The 16,506-nt window shown below is 45.2% G+C and overlaps 3 protein-coding genes across 19 annotated transcripts in view; 2 read left to right on the forward strand and 1 right to left on the reverse strand.

The window, feature by feature from the left end:
• The window catches only part of LOC128343044 (zinc finger protein 397-like), a 42,769-nt gene extending 31,245 nt beyond the window's left edge, over positions 1-11,524 (forward strand). For all 10 annotated transcript variants that reach the window (XM_053291421.1, XM_053291418.1, XM_053291416.1 and 7 more), the window contains 3 exons: positions 4,592-5,331; positions 7,126-7,252; positions 9,572-11,524. In XM_053291421.1, the coding sequence (XP_053147396.1) occupies positions 4,592-5,331; positions 7,126-7,252; positions 9,572-10,518 (1,814 nt within the window). In that variant the 3' untranslated portion in view covers positions 10,519-11,524. The remainder of the gene's footprint in view (positions 1-4,591; positions 5,332-7,125; positions 7,253-9,571) is intronic.
• LOC128343042 (zinc finger protein 287-like) overlaps positions 1-13,143 on the reverse strand; it is a 64,050-nt gene extending 50,907 nt beyond the window's left edge. For 2 of the 3 annotated variants that reach the window (XM_053291410.1, XM_053291408.1), the window contains exons 1-2: positions 12,989-13,143; positions 8,264-8,430 (exon numbers count right to left, since the gene is read on the reverse strand). The gene's annotated coding sequence lies outside the window, so the exon portion shown is untranslated. The remainder of the gene's footprint in view (positions 1-8,263; positions 8,431-12,988) is intronic. The other variant, XM_053291409.1, reaches the window with a different exon arrangement.
• Positions 13,141-16,506, forward strand: part of LOC128343050 (zinc finger protein 436-like) — a 43,993-nt gene continuing 40,627 nt past the window's right edge. For all 6 annotated transcript variants that reach the window (XM_053291449.1, XM_053291453.1, XM_053291460.1 and 3 more), the window contains exon 1: positions 13,141-13,504. The gene's annotated coding sequence lies outside the window, so the exon portion shown is untranslated. The remainder of the gene's footprint in view (positions 13,505-16,506) is intronic.

The raw sequence follows: 16,506 nt of genomic DNA on the forward strand, positions 1-16,506 counted from the left end.
TGAAGGCAAGGGTGAGGCATTCTGTGAAGGACTTCCAGAAGAGGTTTGAATGAGCAAGTATTAACTAGGACGTGGATTGTGCTACAGTCGATGAAGAGAACTTCTGTACTCTTACTGGGGGTGATTGGTAGCATGATAGATGGGGACCTGCATTCCTGTGTTAAGGACTAGTCAGACAAATAACAGTCTCCTATCATAACCAGAAACCAAGGGAGCAGTAGGTGTTACCATAAGCGGAACTGGGGGGGGGCAGGCAGGGCACATGCCCCGGGCGCCATTGAGGTGGGGGCGCCACACCAGTTCCTGCCACCCCCACCCCATTGCCCACCTGCCCAGCCCCAGGGCCCCTCAGCCACTTGCCTCCAGCTCCAGCCTAGGATCTGCGAGGCCTAGATCGGAGCAGCCTGCAAACTGCAGAGCTCTTCTCTCCCCGCCTCTCAGCTGATTGGCGGGTGGGCGGGGCCTCCAGAGAGGCCTCCGAGTAGACCTCCCTGAAGTCTGAACTCGGCAGGCCTGAAGGGAGGCAGGAAGGAGGCTGCCCGAGCTCCCTGCAGCAGACTAGACCATCCAGCACAGCTTTTGCAAGGTAGGCTGTGAATTCCTTTTTGTGGTTACCCCCCTATATAGGGATCTGCTTGCCATAGGGCTTTGATATGGGTGGCGGGGCGAGACTGAGAAGTCTCTGAATATTTAATTTAAAACAGACTGAAAAATGTGCTGGCTTTAAAAACAAAAACTATCTAAGGCCTATAAGTGGCTTGTTTCATGTCAGAAAATTAAAAAAACTTCTGGAACAAATATTTATTCATTCATTCATTCATTCATTTATAAATGCACTTATGTTCAAGTTGTTTTTCAACCCAGAAGGTCTGAGTGAGAACTGTGAAGCATGTGTTGTGCTTTTATTTTATTTTATTTTTCTTATGTGTGAACTGCTCTCCAATAACTTGCAGGGACTTCAGTGTAAATCTGGCCAACATGTGAATGCAGCACCTCCATTCCAGAGGAGATGTGTGTTAAAGGGCTTTAAAAGCCACCTGTGAAAAATCTCCTGGAATCAAACTTTACTGAATTTGTTCAGAATTCTGAGAAAACAAACATACGCTCACCCTGCATGGTTGAAAGTCTCCTTTGCTAATCTGTAGCGAGGGGGCCATTTTAATGATTAGCGTTGCTAGTGTGTTCTAGGCATTAAAAGTAGCACAAATATATAGTACTCAATGTATATCACTATATACTGTGAAGTGTGCATGTGTGTATTCAGTGAAATGTATTTCCAGGCAGCATACTTATGTTGAAATATCAGACTTAAATCCTTGGGGGCCTGGGATGTGTGGAGGCCCTGGACTTTGAGGGGCTGGGGGCCCATTTTAAAATCTCATCTTGGCCCATTCCAACCTTGCTATGCCCCTGGTGGTCACTACACATGGGTTTCTGCACAACACCTGCACAGAAGAAACTTCCATGTAGAAAATGTGTCTCTTGTAAATTGACCCTGAATTTTCCATCCATGACTGGGATATTTGAGAGTTAGAGTCAATAATAAAAGAACAGCACATGGCTTGTGACAGGAAGGGGCAAATTACAATGATTTCTTAGTCTGGCAGGGGCTGGTTTTGGCCCTGGCAGAACTTGGCTGTCTGCTCCTGTTGCAAATGCCTCTGTCTAGTGTGGCAAACTAATGTATCCTCCTACCTCTTGATGTCAAAGTAAGCACTGGTGTGGTGAATGCACATATACCCCATCATGAGCCAACAGTCATCATAAGACAAAGCCTGGCAGGAATCATTCACTGGTTTATAGACCCCACCACCACCACCTTCTTCCCCTATTTTGCTAGTGGCTATTTGGGCAGGTGATCCTCTAGGACAAAGTCATTTTTAAAAAAAAGAATGAGATGAGACAGAGAAAATGACACTTGGAATCCTCGCATAACTCCTGACTGTTGTTCTAAGTCTTTTACAGAGATGGCTCATGTTTTCAGGTTTTGATCAACAACCATGTCTAGATGGTACAGTGTTCCTTTTAACAAGGATTTCCAGATATTGTTGACTACAAGTCCCATCATTCCTGTTTGGACAGGGGCGCAATTTCAGTGCTTGCCCTAGGCGCTGTTTTCCCTAGTTACGCCTCTGGGTGTTACAGCTTATAGTTAGAAAATGGTTCAGTGGCTGGCTGGCTTTTGAAACTTGGCAGTGCAGGAGAGGTGAGCCTGAGGATGATCCATGCTGTTTTGTAGCAGAAAAGAGAAGAAATTGCTTATGTATAGGAGTTTAAAGTTTGACAAATGATGCCAGCAGTTTGGCAGATCTGTCCTTTTTCTCTTTGACAAACTTTAGTGGGGCTGGACCATTTCTTTATTTGTACTGTGTCTTTAGGAAAACATTTTTCTGTGCGAGGCCAGTGGGGATGTGAAGTTTGTACTTTGCTGTAGTAGTCGTGTTAGATGTTTGTAGTTTTTATTAAACATGCCATTAATCATCCCATTTTAGCCTAATTCTCATTGTGATCCTGATCTTCATCACAATGTTATTCAGGGGTGCAGAGGAGAAGAACTTCACTTCTGCAAGATCAAGCATCTTGTGGAAGACTTGAGTTTTGTGCAAAACACTGAGGATGTGTAATCACCACAGTGCAAATTTGGAGAGCACAGCTGTGTGCCATATCACACCACCTCCATGCACAACATCACTCGGGTACTAACGCAAATCTGTGTCCTGTCCATTTTTTCCTCTTAATTAGCAAAAATGCAAGATGCTTTAAAATGCTTTACCTGTGGCTATCAGGCACTGAGCAGCACAGTGGACTAAATGACCTTCAGCGCTAGATGACTAGTGGACTTGCTGATCTTCAGTGACTAAAACAACAGTGTTGAAGAAAAGGAGCACATCCCTTGTTTGTGGGTTCAGTGTTTGTATGTCACATAGGGCTGTAGCCCGATTTAAAGAAATATTAGGTAGTTAATCAAATTAATTTAAATATGCAGCCCAGATTTATGCAGGTTTATTTGGAAGTGAGTCCCACGGTCAGTAAATGTGCATAAATTTGCAGCCTTAATTGATTAAGTCTGCATATATTTTGCAAATGACTAAAACAACAGCATTGAGGCCACTAACCAGGTGTGAGCCCACTAAGCCAGTGTGGTGAGGTGGCTGCCTCAGGCAGTGGACTGAAGGAAACAATGGTCCTGCCGCTCCATTAGCCTTCCAGTAGTACCATCTTCACTGCTGTTCCTTTTCAAAAGACAGAGGACAGGAAACTGAGACAAAAGAAGTGTGAAAGAGTAGAGGGGTTGGCAGGTCACTACTCTACTCCTTTACACTTCCTTCTGCTCTATCTTCCACTCTCTGTTTTGAAAAGCTAGGGAGTGGGGATGAGCAGGAGGAAGGGTAGCAGCCGCAGCCAGGGAAGAGAAGTTTGGTGGCGGTGGGCGGTGAATCTGATTGTGAGAGGAATTGATGTGCAACATGCTCTGCACAGCTCAGATGAAGCTGGAGAGACTGGGTGTGAGGCAGAAGAAACTGGTGCACAGTGCACCCTGCATGCCTTGGGGATGGGTGGTGGAGGCTCACTACACCAACTCCAGGCCTAGGAGTCACAGCAGGTGTTGTCTTAGAAAAGGCCTTTCCTCCTGTGTTAGGTAAATATAGAATACCTTTTCTAAGACAAGTTTATTTTTCCCTTCAGCAGTTTTGTTTATTCCTTCATATGTTAATATAAAACTAGCAGACCCTCACAGAGCATCTGTGCGCTCATTGGGGCTGGCTGTTCCCCCGCCATCCTGTCCCACTCTCTCTTGCCCCCTCCCTCCTGCCCCTCCCTCTCTCATTCCCCCTCCCCCTGCTCCCCTCTTTCCCCCTCCCTTTCCCTCTCCCCTCCCCTCCCACTGCCCCACTCTCTTTCCCTCTCCCCTCCCCTCCCACTGCCCCACTCTCTTTCCCTCTTCCCTCCCCTCCCCCTTTCCCCATGCTCGCCACAGGGCAGCTGCCCCACTCGCTTCCCTGCCCCCTTGCTCTCCCGCCAGCTCTCCTTCTCTCCCCTCGCCTGACCGTCCCGTCGCTGCCTCCTGCTCCTGGCGGCCAGGCCGTGCCGCTGCCGCCTCCTCACCCAGGACGGGTCAGGCCGTCCTGCCCCCGGTGCCTTCCAGCGCCCAGCCAAGGCCGCCACCACCTCCTCTCCCCGGACGGCCAGGACAGGCCGTCCCACCCCCGGGGACTTCTAGCGCCCAGCCAAGGCTGCCGCCTCCTTACTTGGGATGGCCTGGCAAGGCCAGGCTGTCCGCCTCCAGTGCCTTCCAGCGCCCAGTCGAGGCCAGGCCATCCCACCATCACCTCCTCTGGCCATTTTGCAGCTTGCTGCCACCACTGCCTCCATTTTTTCGCCCAAGGTCCAAACTCTCACAATGTATCGCCAGAGTTCTGCCACCAAATCCAGGAGGACATGCATGCCGGCTAAGAGAATTAAATATATAGATATAAAATAAAGAACATCTTTTTAATTGATTAAAAGGATTTATCTTTGATTGGTCAAGACTAAATGTTGCAGCCACGAACACTTTGCATGATGTATCACAACTAAATTTCCTTTTCAGCCCAGAAGCTGCTGCCAGAAATCAAAATGGAGGAGCAGAATGCAACAAAATCTGAATCCAGACAGAAACTGGAGGAAGGAGAAAAAGACCTTCATGTTGTCCAAGTTGGGACCATCAATGAGTTCCTGAATGAGGTGTCCCCATCGCAGATTAAGCAGGAACCAGAGGAGGAGCTGCAGCAGTGCTGGGAAACGCAGTGGCAGGATTTCCTAAAGACTGTGGAGTCTCCTCAGTCGGGATGGAAGCACCTAAAGTTACCTGAGCCAATGTCTGAAGAAGATACAAAGGAATTTCAGGCCCCTTTCAAGGAAATAGCTGGTGCCAGCCAGTGGCCTAGAGGAGATTGGGTGACTCAGACCGTGCCAGGCCTCAAGGGAGCCCATAAGCCCAACAGGGGCCTAGATTCTTCCATGAAAGTTAAGGAAGAGACCGTGGGTGAGGATGCAGTCAACTTAGAGGTACAGCGCCAGCGCTTCAGGCACTTTTGTTACCAGGAAGCTGAGGGGCCCCGAGACGTTTGCAAGCAGCTGTGGAAACTTTGCCACCAGTGGTTGAAACCAGACAGACATACCAAGGATCAGATTGTGGAGCTGTTGATCCTGGAGCAGTTCCTGGCTGTCCTGCCCTGGGAAATGCAGTGTTGGGTCAGGGAAAGTGGCCCAGAGTCTTGTGCCCAGGCGGTGGCCCTGGCTGAAGATTTTCTCCTGAGGCTACAAGAGCCTGAAAAGTGGAAAGGAAAGGTGAGAGTATTGGTGTTGAAGTAACCCTGAATCCCTAGAGATGATGGCCAGAGTGCTGGCCCTTTCTGGACTGGAAAAAGCAGATCTGGGGCTTTTCCAGATAGCAGTAAAAAGTACTCTGAAAAGGGCTTGTGAATAAGTATAAGGCAAGAGCTTACAGAGCAACCAGACACTCCTGCAGATTCTCATTGTCTTTCCCTACACAATCTGATGGGGAGGTCCCACCACGGGAAACAGGCTCCTAGCGTGATTTCTACAGTGCCACCCACCTGCTGGCCAAATCTTACTTTCTGTGATTATTTATTTATTTTATTACATTTATAAACTGCCCCATCCAAAGGCTCTGGGCGGTGTACAACAAATTTAAAAAGACATAAAAACATGCACCATTTAAGACACAGTGCTAAAAACAATAAAAACTATTTAAAACTAATTAAAATACTTTTTAAAAAATTTAAAAACCTTGGAAGGCCAGGCCAAACAAGTCAGTTTTTAGGGCTTTCTTAAAGGCCAACAGCGAGCCTAAACTGTGGATATCTGCCGGGAGCGCATCCCATAGGTCAAGAGGAGCTACAGAAAAGGCCCAGTTCCGAGCCGCCACCAGAAGTACTGGTGGTAACTGGAGACAGACCTCCAGATGACCTCAATGAGTGATGGGGATCATACCAAAGATTGACTGGCATTCACCAGAACAAACGTTTGAAAAGTGGTGGGTTAATTATGCTATTTTTACTGGTATTGCATGTACTGTATACTTTTTATATTTGGGTGTCTTTAGACTTCTGTATACCTCCTTCGGGTCTTAGAATGAAGAACAGTTTATAAGTGGGAAAAGTAAATAAATAACATACTATCTTCTGCAACGGAGCAGAGGAGTTGGATTAGAAATGGCAGAGAGGGTTTGTCTTCTCACCTGCTTGGGAGCTTCCTAGAAGTATCTGGCTGATCACCAGTGTTCCCTGTAACAGGGATTTCCAGATGTTCTTGACTACAACAACCATCCTCAACCAAAGGCCATTGCAGCTTGGGAATGATGGGAGTTGTAGTCTGGGAATCTTTATTTATTATTTATTTATTTATTTATTTATTTATTTGATTTCTATACCACCCTTCCAAAATGGCTCAGGGCGGTTTACAATTAAAACAAGCCACTAAGACAATGAAAAGCTAAAACAAATTAAAAACAATATATCAACAATTAACAATTTTAAAACATTTTAAAACAACAATTAAACAGTTACAGTAATTAAAAGCCCCAAAATCAGGTTAGAATTTAAAAACCCTGGAAAGCCAGGCAAAGAACACTGCTGCTCACTGCTGGATTTGGAGGAGCAGGGCACTCCTTGGACTCTTTATGTGCTGCTTTCCAAACCTCAGACTCCTTTATTTTATTTTAATATAGAATTCGCCAGGCGGTGTACAAATTAAAACATAATATAAAACAATATTTAAAAATTCATAAAACAGATAAAATCTCAATAAATAAAAACACATTAAAATTTAGATTTCAGTTAAAAGCCTGGGGAAACAGGTAAGTTTTCAGGATCCTCCTAAAAGCAAACCAAGAAGGAGATACTCTTATTTCAGCAGGGAGTGTATTCCAAAGCCCCAGGGCAGCCACAGAGAAGGCGTGGTCCTGAGTCGCCACTAAACGAGCCAGCGGCAGCCACAACCGGACCTCTCCAGATGATCTTAATAGGTGACAGGGTTCATGACAGAGCAGGTGCTCTCTTAAGTACCCTGGACCCAAGTCGTTGATTATGCTCTTACAGTATGTCTGCATCTTTTTTCCAGGAGCCGGGACTGCTTGTGGAGTCATTGGTGAATACCTCCAGCTCAGAGCAGGATCCATTGGACACTGTGAAGATGCAACTTTCCTTGGAAGCCAAGCAGAAGGGTGATGGGGAGTCCAGTTTCTTTGGTAAATAGTCACAGATGACACATTTCTTGAGTGATAGAAAATCCAAGGATGATTCCAGCACAGATTGCTTCTCTCAGCTGCTTTGAGGACAACTACGTGTACCTACACAAATCTTTTAATGTGGGGAAAAGAGGCTTTACCTTTTGAAAACAAAAAGATAGGGAGGAATCCTAGCTCAGTGGTTTGCCTGCAAAATGTTGCATGTTCAATCCGTGGCATCTCCAGGAAGGATTGGAAACCCTTGCCTGAAACCCTGGAGAGCTGTTACCGGTCAGTGATTTTGGTCACTACTGAACTAGATGTATCAAGGGCCTGACTCTGTGAAAGACAGTTTCTCACATTTATATATTTTGTGTGTTTTTAATAGAACTTCCATGTTTAGAAGCAGACTATCTTTACAGCTTTGGGTGCCTGGCCAAGAGCTGGGTTTTTAAAGAGTGGGCTTTGCTTTCTGCTTGATTTGGTTAATTTAGAGAAACTTTATTGGATTGATTCCTTTCCTGTTGCTATTTATTTATTTATTTTTATACTGCCCCAAACGTACGACTTTATGATGCACAAGATTTGTTTTTGCTGCTGTGTGCGTGTTTTTCTTCTCTTCTGGCTTGTTTTTTGAGACTGTTGTCTTGTGGAGAATCTAGGGTGCAAGACCCTGGTTGTTAAAGCTTCTACACCCCACAATTACTTGCAAAAGACTTCTTGGCTGCCACCTCCAACTGTTTACAGGCAGGTTGGCCATCTGGGCCACCCTGAACCTCCAAAACACTCATGGGAATGTTCAGGAGTACAAATATGGATATTCCCTGAAGCCTAAGGGAAACCCCCCAAATCCAAGAGCCTTTGCATAGTGCGTAGCCAGAGTGGTGCTCAAGTAGGGCAAACATGGTATAAAACCCAGCACAGTCCAATACTATTGTTAAAAAGAAAATTTACGTTTAGTTTATTAAATTACGATAAAAGTTTACAGACGAAGGTCAAATAAAATGTGCAAAAAGCATAAATTATACATACCTACTTCTGGTGTTAGGGGACTAGGAGGCTATTTCCTTAGTTGCAAAAAAGATGAATTCAGACTCTCAAGCCTAGAAGCATGATGGGGGCCCCTTGCCACGAAAAAAGGGAGCTGTTCTATTGTCAGGACCAGCAAGGCTTCCCCATCCCTTCTCCCAAGCAGCGGACTAGAAAAAAAGGAATGAACTCCTGGTTATTCCATTTCCCCCTTACGTGGAGAGTAAACATTAAACAGGAATTTGGTTTATATGGCTGTCTACCACCTTGGAGACATAGGGAAATCCTTCCCTAGCTAAGAGGATTAAGAACAAGGAACAGCCCTGTTGGATCAGGCCCAAGGCCTATCTTGTTCAGCATCTTGTTTCACACAGTGGCCTACCAGATGCCTCTGAAAATCTCGCAGACAAGAGGTGAGGGCATGCCACCTCTCTTGTTGTTACTCCCTGGCAACTGATATTTGGAGGCATCTTGCCTCTGAGGCTGAAGGTAGCCTATAACCTCCAGACTAGTAGCCAGTGATAGACTTGTCCTCCCATGAATTTGTCTAAGTGGCGGGTGGCAAGTCCTCTTGAGATCCTTAAGAGAGCCTCAACCATTATAAAATCATTAAGCAATAGGAAAACAAAGGGATGATAAGCATTCCTCCATCTGCATCCATAACTCCTAGTGTCTGTCAAGCAGGCAATCATTCATTACCCCCAAATGGTCAAGTGTGAAAAATCCAGAGCAGCATTTTACATGAATGGGAGGCTTACAGAAAATGGAATTTTAAAACCATGATTGTGATTGAAAAAAGATTCTGGCAATAGGTCAAAAGGAGGCTTTTCTCCACAAGGCTATAACTATTATCTTGTTGGGAAGGGATGCATTTATTGCTTTGACATTTTTTTCTTGAAATCAGTATGAGATACTTGTTAGGAGAGGTGGGATATAAGCTTTAAAAAGTAATAATGAACCACATCATTTCCCACTGTTGGTGGGAAATAACGCTTTTGAATGCTCGCCTACCTCAGCTTTCTACAAACAGAAAAGTAGCATAGCAGGGAGTGGCACTGGCCAAGAAGAACCTTTCTCTCTGTTGGCTTTCTACTTGCAGAACACACACTCACTCTCTCTCTCTCTCTCTCTCAACATCAGGGAACATTTTAAAATGGAGCACCGCACAGTTTAAAGTGGTTCAGTTCATTCTACCACCTTGTTCTGCTGGGTGTGTAGAGCAGGCCTCTCAGAGCCATGGCTTCTTTTGGCCTGATAAAGGCAGCTTCTCTCATGTCTTCTCTCATGTTCTGTTTGGTTGTCTGTTTCTAGAAGGCGATGGGCAAGTGCAAGAGAACGAAGAGGAGACCTTTCAGCGGGAAAGACCTGAGCAAGTGGGCATCTGTGAACTATCACTGGAACAAGCCAAAGGGGAATTTTTCCAGGAGTATGATATGGGACTGATGCCAGGGAGTCCCCAGGCACCAGGAGGCCACTGGGGGAACCATCCAGGGAAGGCAACCAAACAGGCCTTCCTTTATGAGGAAGACGAAACAGACTTGCACGACAGCACTTTTCAGAAGGGAATAATTACGTTTAAGATCAAGGAGGAGCAGACCAATGACATAGGCTTTGAGCTGCTTAGCAGCAGTCAGGCCATGCAAATGGCTGAGAAGCCATACAAATGTTTGTACTGTGGGAAGACCTCTAATTGCAAAGCAAACCTGGTGGTGCATGAGCGAACTCACACTGGGGAGAAACCATATGCGTGCCTAGACTGTGGCAAAAGCTTCAACCGGAAGTCGACCCTCGTCAGGCACAAGAGAATGCACACGGGAGAGAAACCATACGAGTGTGCCCAGTGCGGAAGGCGTTTCAGCATTCGGTGCAACCTTATCAATCACGAAAGGATACACACAGGTGAAAAGCCCTACACTTGCTCTGACTGCGGGCAGAGCTTCAGTCGGAGGCTGCAGCTCGTCATTCACAGGAGGACCCATACGGGAGAGACCCCATACCGATGCGCTCAGTGTGGGAAATGTTTCACACGGCGCTCCTCCCTCCTGACACATGAGAGAATTCACACGGGAGAGAAACCAAACACATGTGCAGATTGTGGGAAAAGCTTCATTCAGAAAGGATACCTCCTTATACACAGGAGGATTCATACAGGAGAGAGACCGTATAAGTGCTCCTCATGTGAGCAAAGGTTTCTGAATCGAAGTGATCTTCGTAGACATGAGAAAATCCATGCAGCAGTGAATCCATCAGGATGCTAAGATGAGAGAGGCCGCACCACTGGTACTGACCACAGCTTGCCCTGCCCAGAGGCAGAAGGAGTTTGCTTGAAATGTTAATTTTAAAAAATGTTCACCTTTCTAAGATATTCATAGAAAAGGTAACATGCAAGTAAACCACAAAAGTGTGCAAATCTTTAATGGGATATTGAAGAAGATTGGCACATCTTCTCTTTGAAAATTGGCTAATGCTTTGGGGCTTTTTAGCTTAGAAGAAAATATAAAGAGGGGTAGAGGTTTTTAAAATGATGCATGGTGTGGAGAAGGTGGATACTCCCCCCGCCTTGCCCACACACTCACCATAACATTAGAATTTGGGGCCATGCAGTGCAACTGGTGAGGAGAGAATTCAGGATGGACAAAAGATATAACTTTTTTACACAGTGTGTAACTGATGGAACTCACCGACACCAGGTGGTGATGACCATGTCCACAAGCTTAGATGGCTTTCAAATTAAACAAATTAAACAAATGCATGGAGGAGAGGGCTACTAATAGCCATGCTAGCTCAGTGGAAGCTGCATCTTCTAAGGCAGGATTACTCTTAATACTGTTGCCGGGGAGAGAAGGAACAACAGCAGGGCAGAGCTGTTGAATCAGAAGTGCTCTTTGAGGTTATCCTCAAATGGCAACTCCAAATGTCTCCAGGGTTTAATATTAAAATCTGGTTGGTTTATTATTATACATCACTGATGGGAACTTGGGAAGTAAAATCCTAATGAATCTAACTGCAGTAGAATTTTTATCAATATTCAAAAGGAATATGAACACTATCAAAATCCTTCATTACGGCAGAGGTAGATTAGGATTTTGAGGCAAGTCAGGAGGAGAAATAACAATATTTGTGCTGTGCCTCTTATTTACTTCTCCCTTTACATATATCTGTTTTCTTATTTATTTTTCTTCCTGTATATTTTGTTAAAGCCTAATTAAGGCTACTGTAAAACAAAAAATTAAAAAATTAAATAAAAATGAAGTTTAAAAAAAATTGAACTTTTAAAATATTCTGTCAGAACATATGATCAAAAATCAGCGTATTGGCACTATTAAAGACAATTAAGAGTATCACCCAGGTGAGAAAACTGCATAATGCTGCATTCAAAATTCTTCAGTAGGGCTGCAATATCAAATTCACTTATGAATTATGCACACACTTGCTTTCTCTCATGAGACTGTGAAGAACTGGCAAAGATTTAATCAGGAACTGCACATTTCTAGTAGCCACTCAGTCAGCAGATAAGCCAGAATTGCAGAAAATAGCATTTTTTCTGAATGTGGTAGGGTTTGATGCTCTGAATTTAAATTCATTTGAGAGGTCAGCAGAAGAGATAGTTATGAGATTATAGTGGCAAACAGGGGCGTAACTACCATTAGGCAAGGGGAGGTGGCTGCCTGGGGTCCCCCACGCCTTGAGGGGCCCCCCAGAGGCAAGTCACATGACTATATATTGTGACGTGTGTGTGTGCAACCGCGAGGGGCCCATTTTAAAATTTTGTCTCTGGGCCCACTCCAGCCTTGTTACGCCCCTGGTGGCAAAGTTTGAGGAGTACTGCCTTCCTAAAAGCAACGAGACAGCTGAAAAATACTTGTCCATTTCTTTCCTTTGTAAATTTCTTTCCTTTGTAAATTGCTTTGAGAACTCTTCTGATGAAAAGCAGTATAATATTACAGACTAGTAATTTTTAGCCCGTTGTAATAACGGGCGCTAGCCTTAAGGGGAGCTACTGCCACCTCTTGCTGAGGCCGCGGCCGCCATCGGGGCTAGTCGCCCCGCCACCGCCTCACCCGCACTCTCGGTGGCGTCGCAGCCGCCGCCAACGGGGCCAGTCGCCCCACCGCGGCCACAACTACCTTTGGCCGAGGCCGCGGCTCCGTCGCCGCCTCGGCCACACTCTCCTCCTGCCGTTGGCGGCGGCCGCTTCTCCTTGGCCCGCCGCTTCTGCTCCTCCCGGCCCTCTCGCCGTAACGGCGGCGGCCGCCATCGGAGCCAGTCGCTCCGCCGCGGCCACCGCCTGGTCCAACATGGCCGCCCGTCTCTGGGCGGCCGTATCTTTTTCGCCCGATCTGGGCATGCGCTCCGCGCATGCCCAGATCGGGCGAAAAAGACACGGGCGGCACGGACGCACGCCCAAGGCTTTTATGGGTAAGGATATAATAATATTACAGATATTATTATACAGATAAAATTCTGTATTCTACCATTTCAGCCTTGTCGTAAGCGACTCTGCAGTTCCACCTGCAATAACTATAGGTTACATTTGCATCTGCAATGTTAAAAATGGGGTAACAACTTGTTTCAAAAAAAATTGTAGAACAGGAAGCTTGGTTTTGAAAGAGCACAAACTCCTCCTGCCTTTGCTCCTTTTGTTGTTCTGGGTGTGTGTGGGAAGGGGGGAAAAGGAAATACTACTGGAAAATACCATTGCAACAATAAAGCCACTTGCTATCCCACCTGCTACAGTTTCCTGTTGTGAGCCGCTCACGGATAAACCTAAACATAACTAGGCCCTTTGATCTGCAGACAAAGGAATCGCTGATCTAGGATTCTCAGATCTCTGGTAGCGTGTTGTCTGTCGCTCTAGGCTTCATTTCCTCCGTGGTAACCCCGGCCCGTTATCCTTCATTGGGAAGAATGGAAAACGAAAAACCGGAAGTGTGGGTGTAGTACGGACAGTTGCAGTTGTGCTTCCGGACTGAACAGCGTTTTTTATAAGCCAATTTCCGTGCAAAGGCTTGGGTGGGCGGGTGCTCACTAGGGATACTCCATAGGCCAACAGAAAGGGGGCGCCGCTCTATCCACTGGCGCCTCGATGGTGATAGTGCTCTATACCTTACATGGGAGCAAGTAGCAAACTTTTTTCCTGGAAGTGTCCAGAAGGAAGGAAGGTGCATTAGGAGTTGGCTCGCCTTTGCTGCGAAAGTGGAGTTTTGAATTGCCTTTGTAAGAAGAAGCTGATGCTTGAAGCCCGTGAGTTAAAAATAGAGGTCTATATATGTGCGCGGGGAGAGGGGAGGAGGACTGAAGGATGCAATAACGTCCTTTTTAAGAACGTAAAAATTGCCTTTGCTGGGTAACAAATCTTGCCAAATATCCTTCTCCTAACAATGGGCAGCCAGGTACCTCTGGGAATCTCACAAGCTTGCGGAAGGTACAAAACTCCCTCCCTGGCATCTCCAGATGGGGCTAAGAGAGACTCCTGCCTGTAATCTTGGAGAAGCTGCTCCTAGTCTGTGAAGACAATGCTGAGCTAGACGACCAATGGTCTAGTTCCGTATATGGCAGCTTCCTATGTTCCTAAGCAGGAGATGAAGGCAACAACCCTTTCCTCTTGATTGCTCCCTCCATACAACTGATAGTCAGAGGTACACACTGCCTCTGAACCTGGATGTTCCATTTAGCCATCCCAGCCATTCTGACTAGAACAAATTAAAATGATTAAAAACCACAAGTCTAGTTTAAAAGTTTGGGTGATAAATGTGTATATAAAGACTTTTTAAAAATAGTCAGAGATGGTGAGACTCTTATTTCAGCAGGGAGCACATTCCAGGGTCTCGGGGTGGCAATGGAGAAGGCCTGTCCCTGTGTAGCCACCAGATGAGCTGGTGACAACTGCAGACAGACCTCCCAGGATGATCTCAATGGGCAGTGGGGCTCATGGTGAAGAAGATGTTCTATTAAATACCCAGGGTCTAAGCTGTTTAGGGCTTTTCCGGTTATAACCAGCACCTCTCCCAGAAACGTGTTGGTAGGCTGTGTAACTCCTTCAATACAGGAGTAATATGGTCTTCTTGAGATGACCCAAAGACAAACCTGGCTGCCACGTTCTGCAAGCAACTGCATTTTCCGGACTACATACAAAGGTAGCCCCCTGTAGAGCATGTTCCGGTAGTAAAGTCTAAAGGTTATTAGCATATATACTATCAAAAGTCTCCAAGAGATCCAAAAGAGCCAACAGAGTCACACTTTCTCCATCAATTCCCCACTGGAGATCATCCTTCAGGCTGACCAAAGCAGTCTCCACCCCATAGCCCTCTCAAAAACCAGTTTGAAATGGAATATAGGAAGCTGCCATACACTGAGACCATTGGTCTATCTAGCTCAGTATTGTCTATACAGACTGGCAGTGGCTTCTCCAAGGGTTGCAGGCAGGAATCTCTCTCAGCCCTATCTTGGAGACGCCAGGGAGGGTACTTGGAACCTAGATGCTCTTCCCAGAGCGGCTCCACCCCTTAAGGGGAATATTTTACAGTGCTCACGCATGTAGTCTCCCATTCATATGCAACCAGGACTGACTCTGCTTAGCTAAGGGGACAAGTCATGCTTGCTACCACAAGAGCAACTCTTGTGGTAGATAATGGGTCTAGATCAGGCCTGCTAAACTTAGGCCCCTCAGCTGTTTTTGGACTACAACTCCCATAATCTTGTTGGACCGCATTTGCCCATATGAATCTGCCAGGGTCCTCTGTTCATCATCTCAGGCCTGCTCATGACCCCGCCACTAACAGAGATCTGGTTGGCGGGGACTAGAGACAGGGCCTTTTCGGTTGTAGCCCCTCAGCTTTGGAACGCCCTCCCTGAAGAGCTTTGCCATGCTCCCTCCCTCAGTGTTTTTTTAAAAGTATCTTATAACGCACCTTTTTAAGGAGGCTTTTAAATGCTCCATTATTACTTTTTTGTTATATCTGGTAGGTTCTTTAGCTTTTTATAATTTTCAGTTTTAATTTGAACCTAATGATTGTGGTTTTTAATCTGACAACTTTTTTCATCTCTTTTCTTGTTTAATTTAGTTAATTTTATTACTTTTATTGTATCTTGTGTCTATCTTATTGTTGTGAGCCGCCCCGAGCAGTAGTGCACTGGAACGGTGGGGTATAAATATTTTTAATAATAATATATAATATTATGATATGATATGATATAAAAAGTAACATTACTGGGAACAGCCTATATTCTGTGACGATATCTATAATATTAACAGCAACAACATTGATAATAAAATTCAGCCATCCAAGGTTCTTGGGAAGGACTCGATGTCTGGATAAAACAAACCAGTCAATAACACCTGTCTGACTGTGTAAACAATTAATAATAATAATAATAATAATAATAATAATAATAATAAATAAATCAAATGGGTCTAGATAATCAGTTTCCTCCAAGACTTCCTGGAGCTGGGAGGCCACCACCCTCTCAATTATTTTGCCCAACCATAGAAGATTAGATACAGGTCTGTAATTAGCTAACTCTGAGGTAGCCAATACATGCTTCTTCAAAAGTGGTCTAATAATGCCTCCTTAAGACAAGGAGGCATCCTGCCCTCCCTCAGAGAGGCGTTCATAATCTTTACCAGGCTTCTACAACAACCCCGCTGCCCGATAGTATAAGCCATGTCAGAAAAGGGTCAAGAGAACAGGTGCTAGGCCGCTCCGTTTCAAGCAGCTTGTCCACATCATAATGAGTCACAAACTGAAACTGATCCAACCTCACCAGAAAAGAGGAGTTGCTGGACACCTCCACATTAGACCCCACAATTATTGCAGAGTGTAAGTTGGCCCAAATACAAGAGATTTTATCTACAAGAAACTCATCAGAAATATCAAAGAGGGTAATTTAGCATGCACTGATACACACAAGGAAATAGTGTGCAATATTATACATTCATTCAGACAGAGATACACACATGCACCACTAATCCATGTCCACAAAACTCTCTCTTGCTCTGGGATATTTGGGCGTCGTTTGGACTTCAGGAAGAAGGCAAGGACGTGCTTGGAGAACAGAAAGTTGTAGCTGAAAGCAAAGTTGGTTCTGTGATTGTATTCTGATATCAGAAACTACCAAGGGGCTGAATGTCCTTTCTTTTGAAAGCAGGCTGAATGTTTGGGGCTTTTTAGTTTAGGAAATAAATGATTACGGGTGAAGACATGATAGTATGTACAGTATTAAAATTTATTTATTTATTTAAAATA

The sequence above is a fragment of the Hemicordylus capensis genome, chromosome 2 (genome assembly GCF_027244095.1).
Source record: "Hemicordylus capensis ecotype Gifberg chromosome 2, rHemCap1.1.pri, whole genome shotgun sequence".
Taxonomy (NCBI): Eukaryota; Metazoa; Chordata; class Lepidosauria; order Squamata; family Cordylidae; genus Hemicordylus; species Hemicordylus capensis.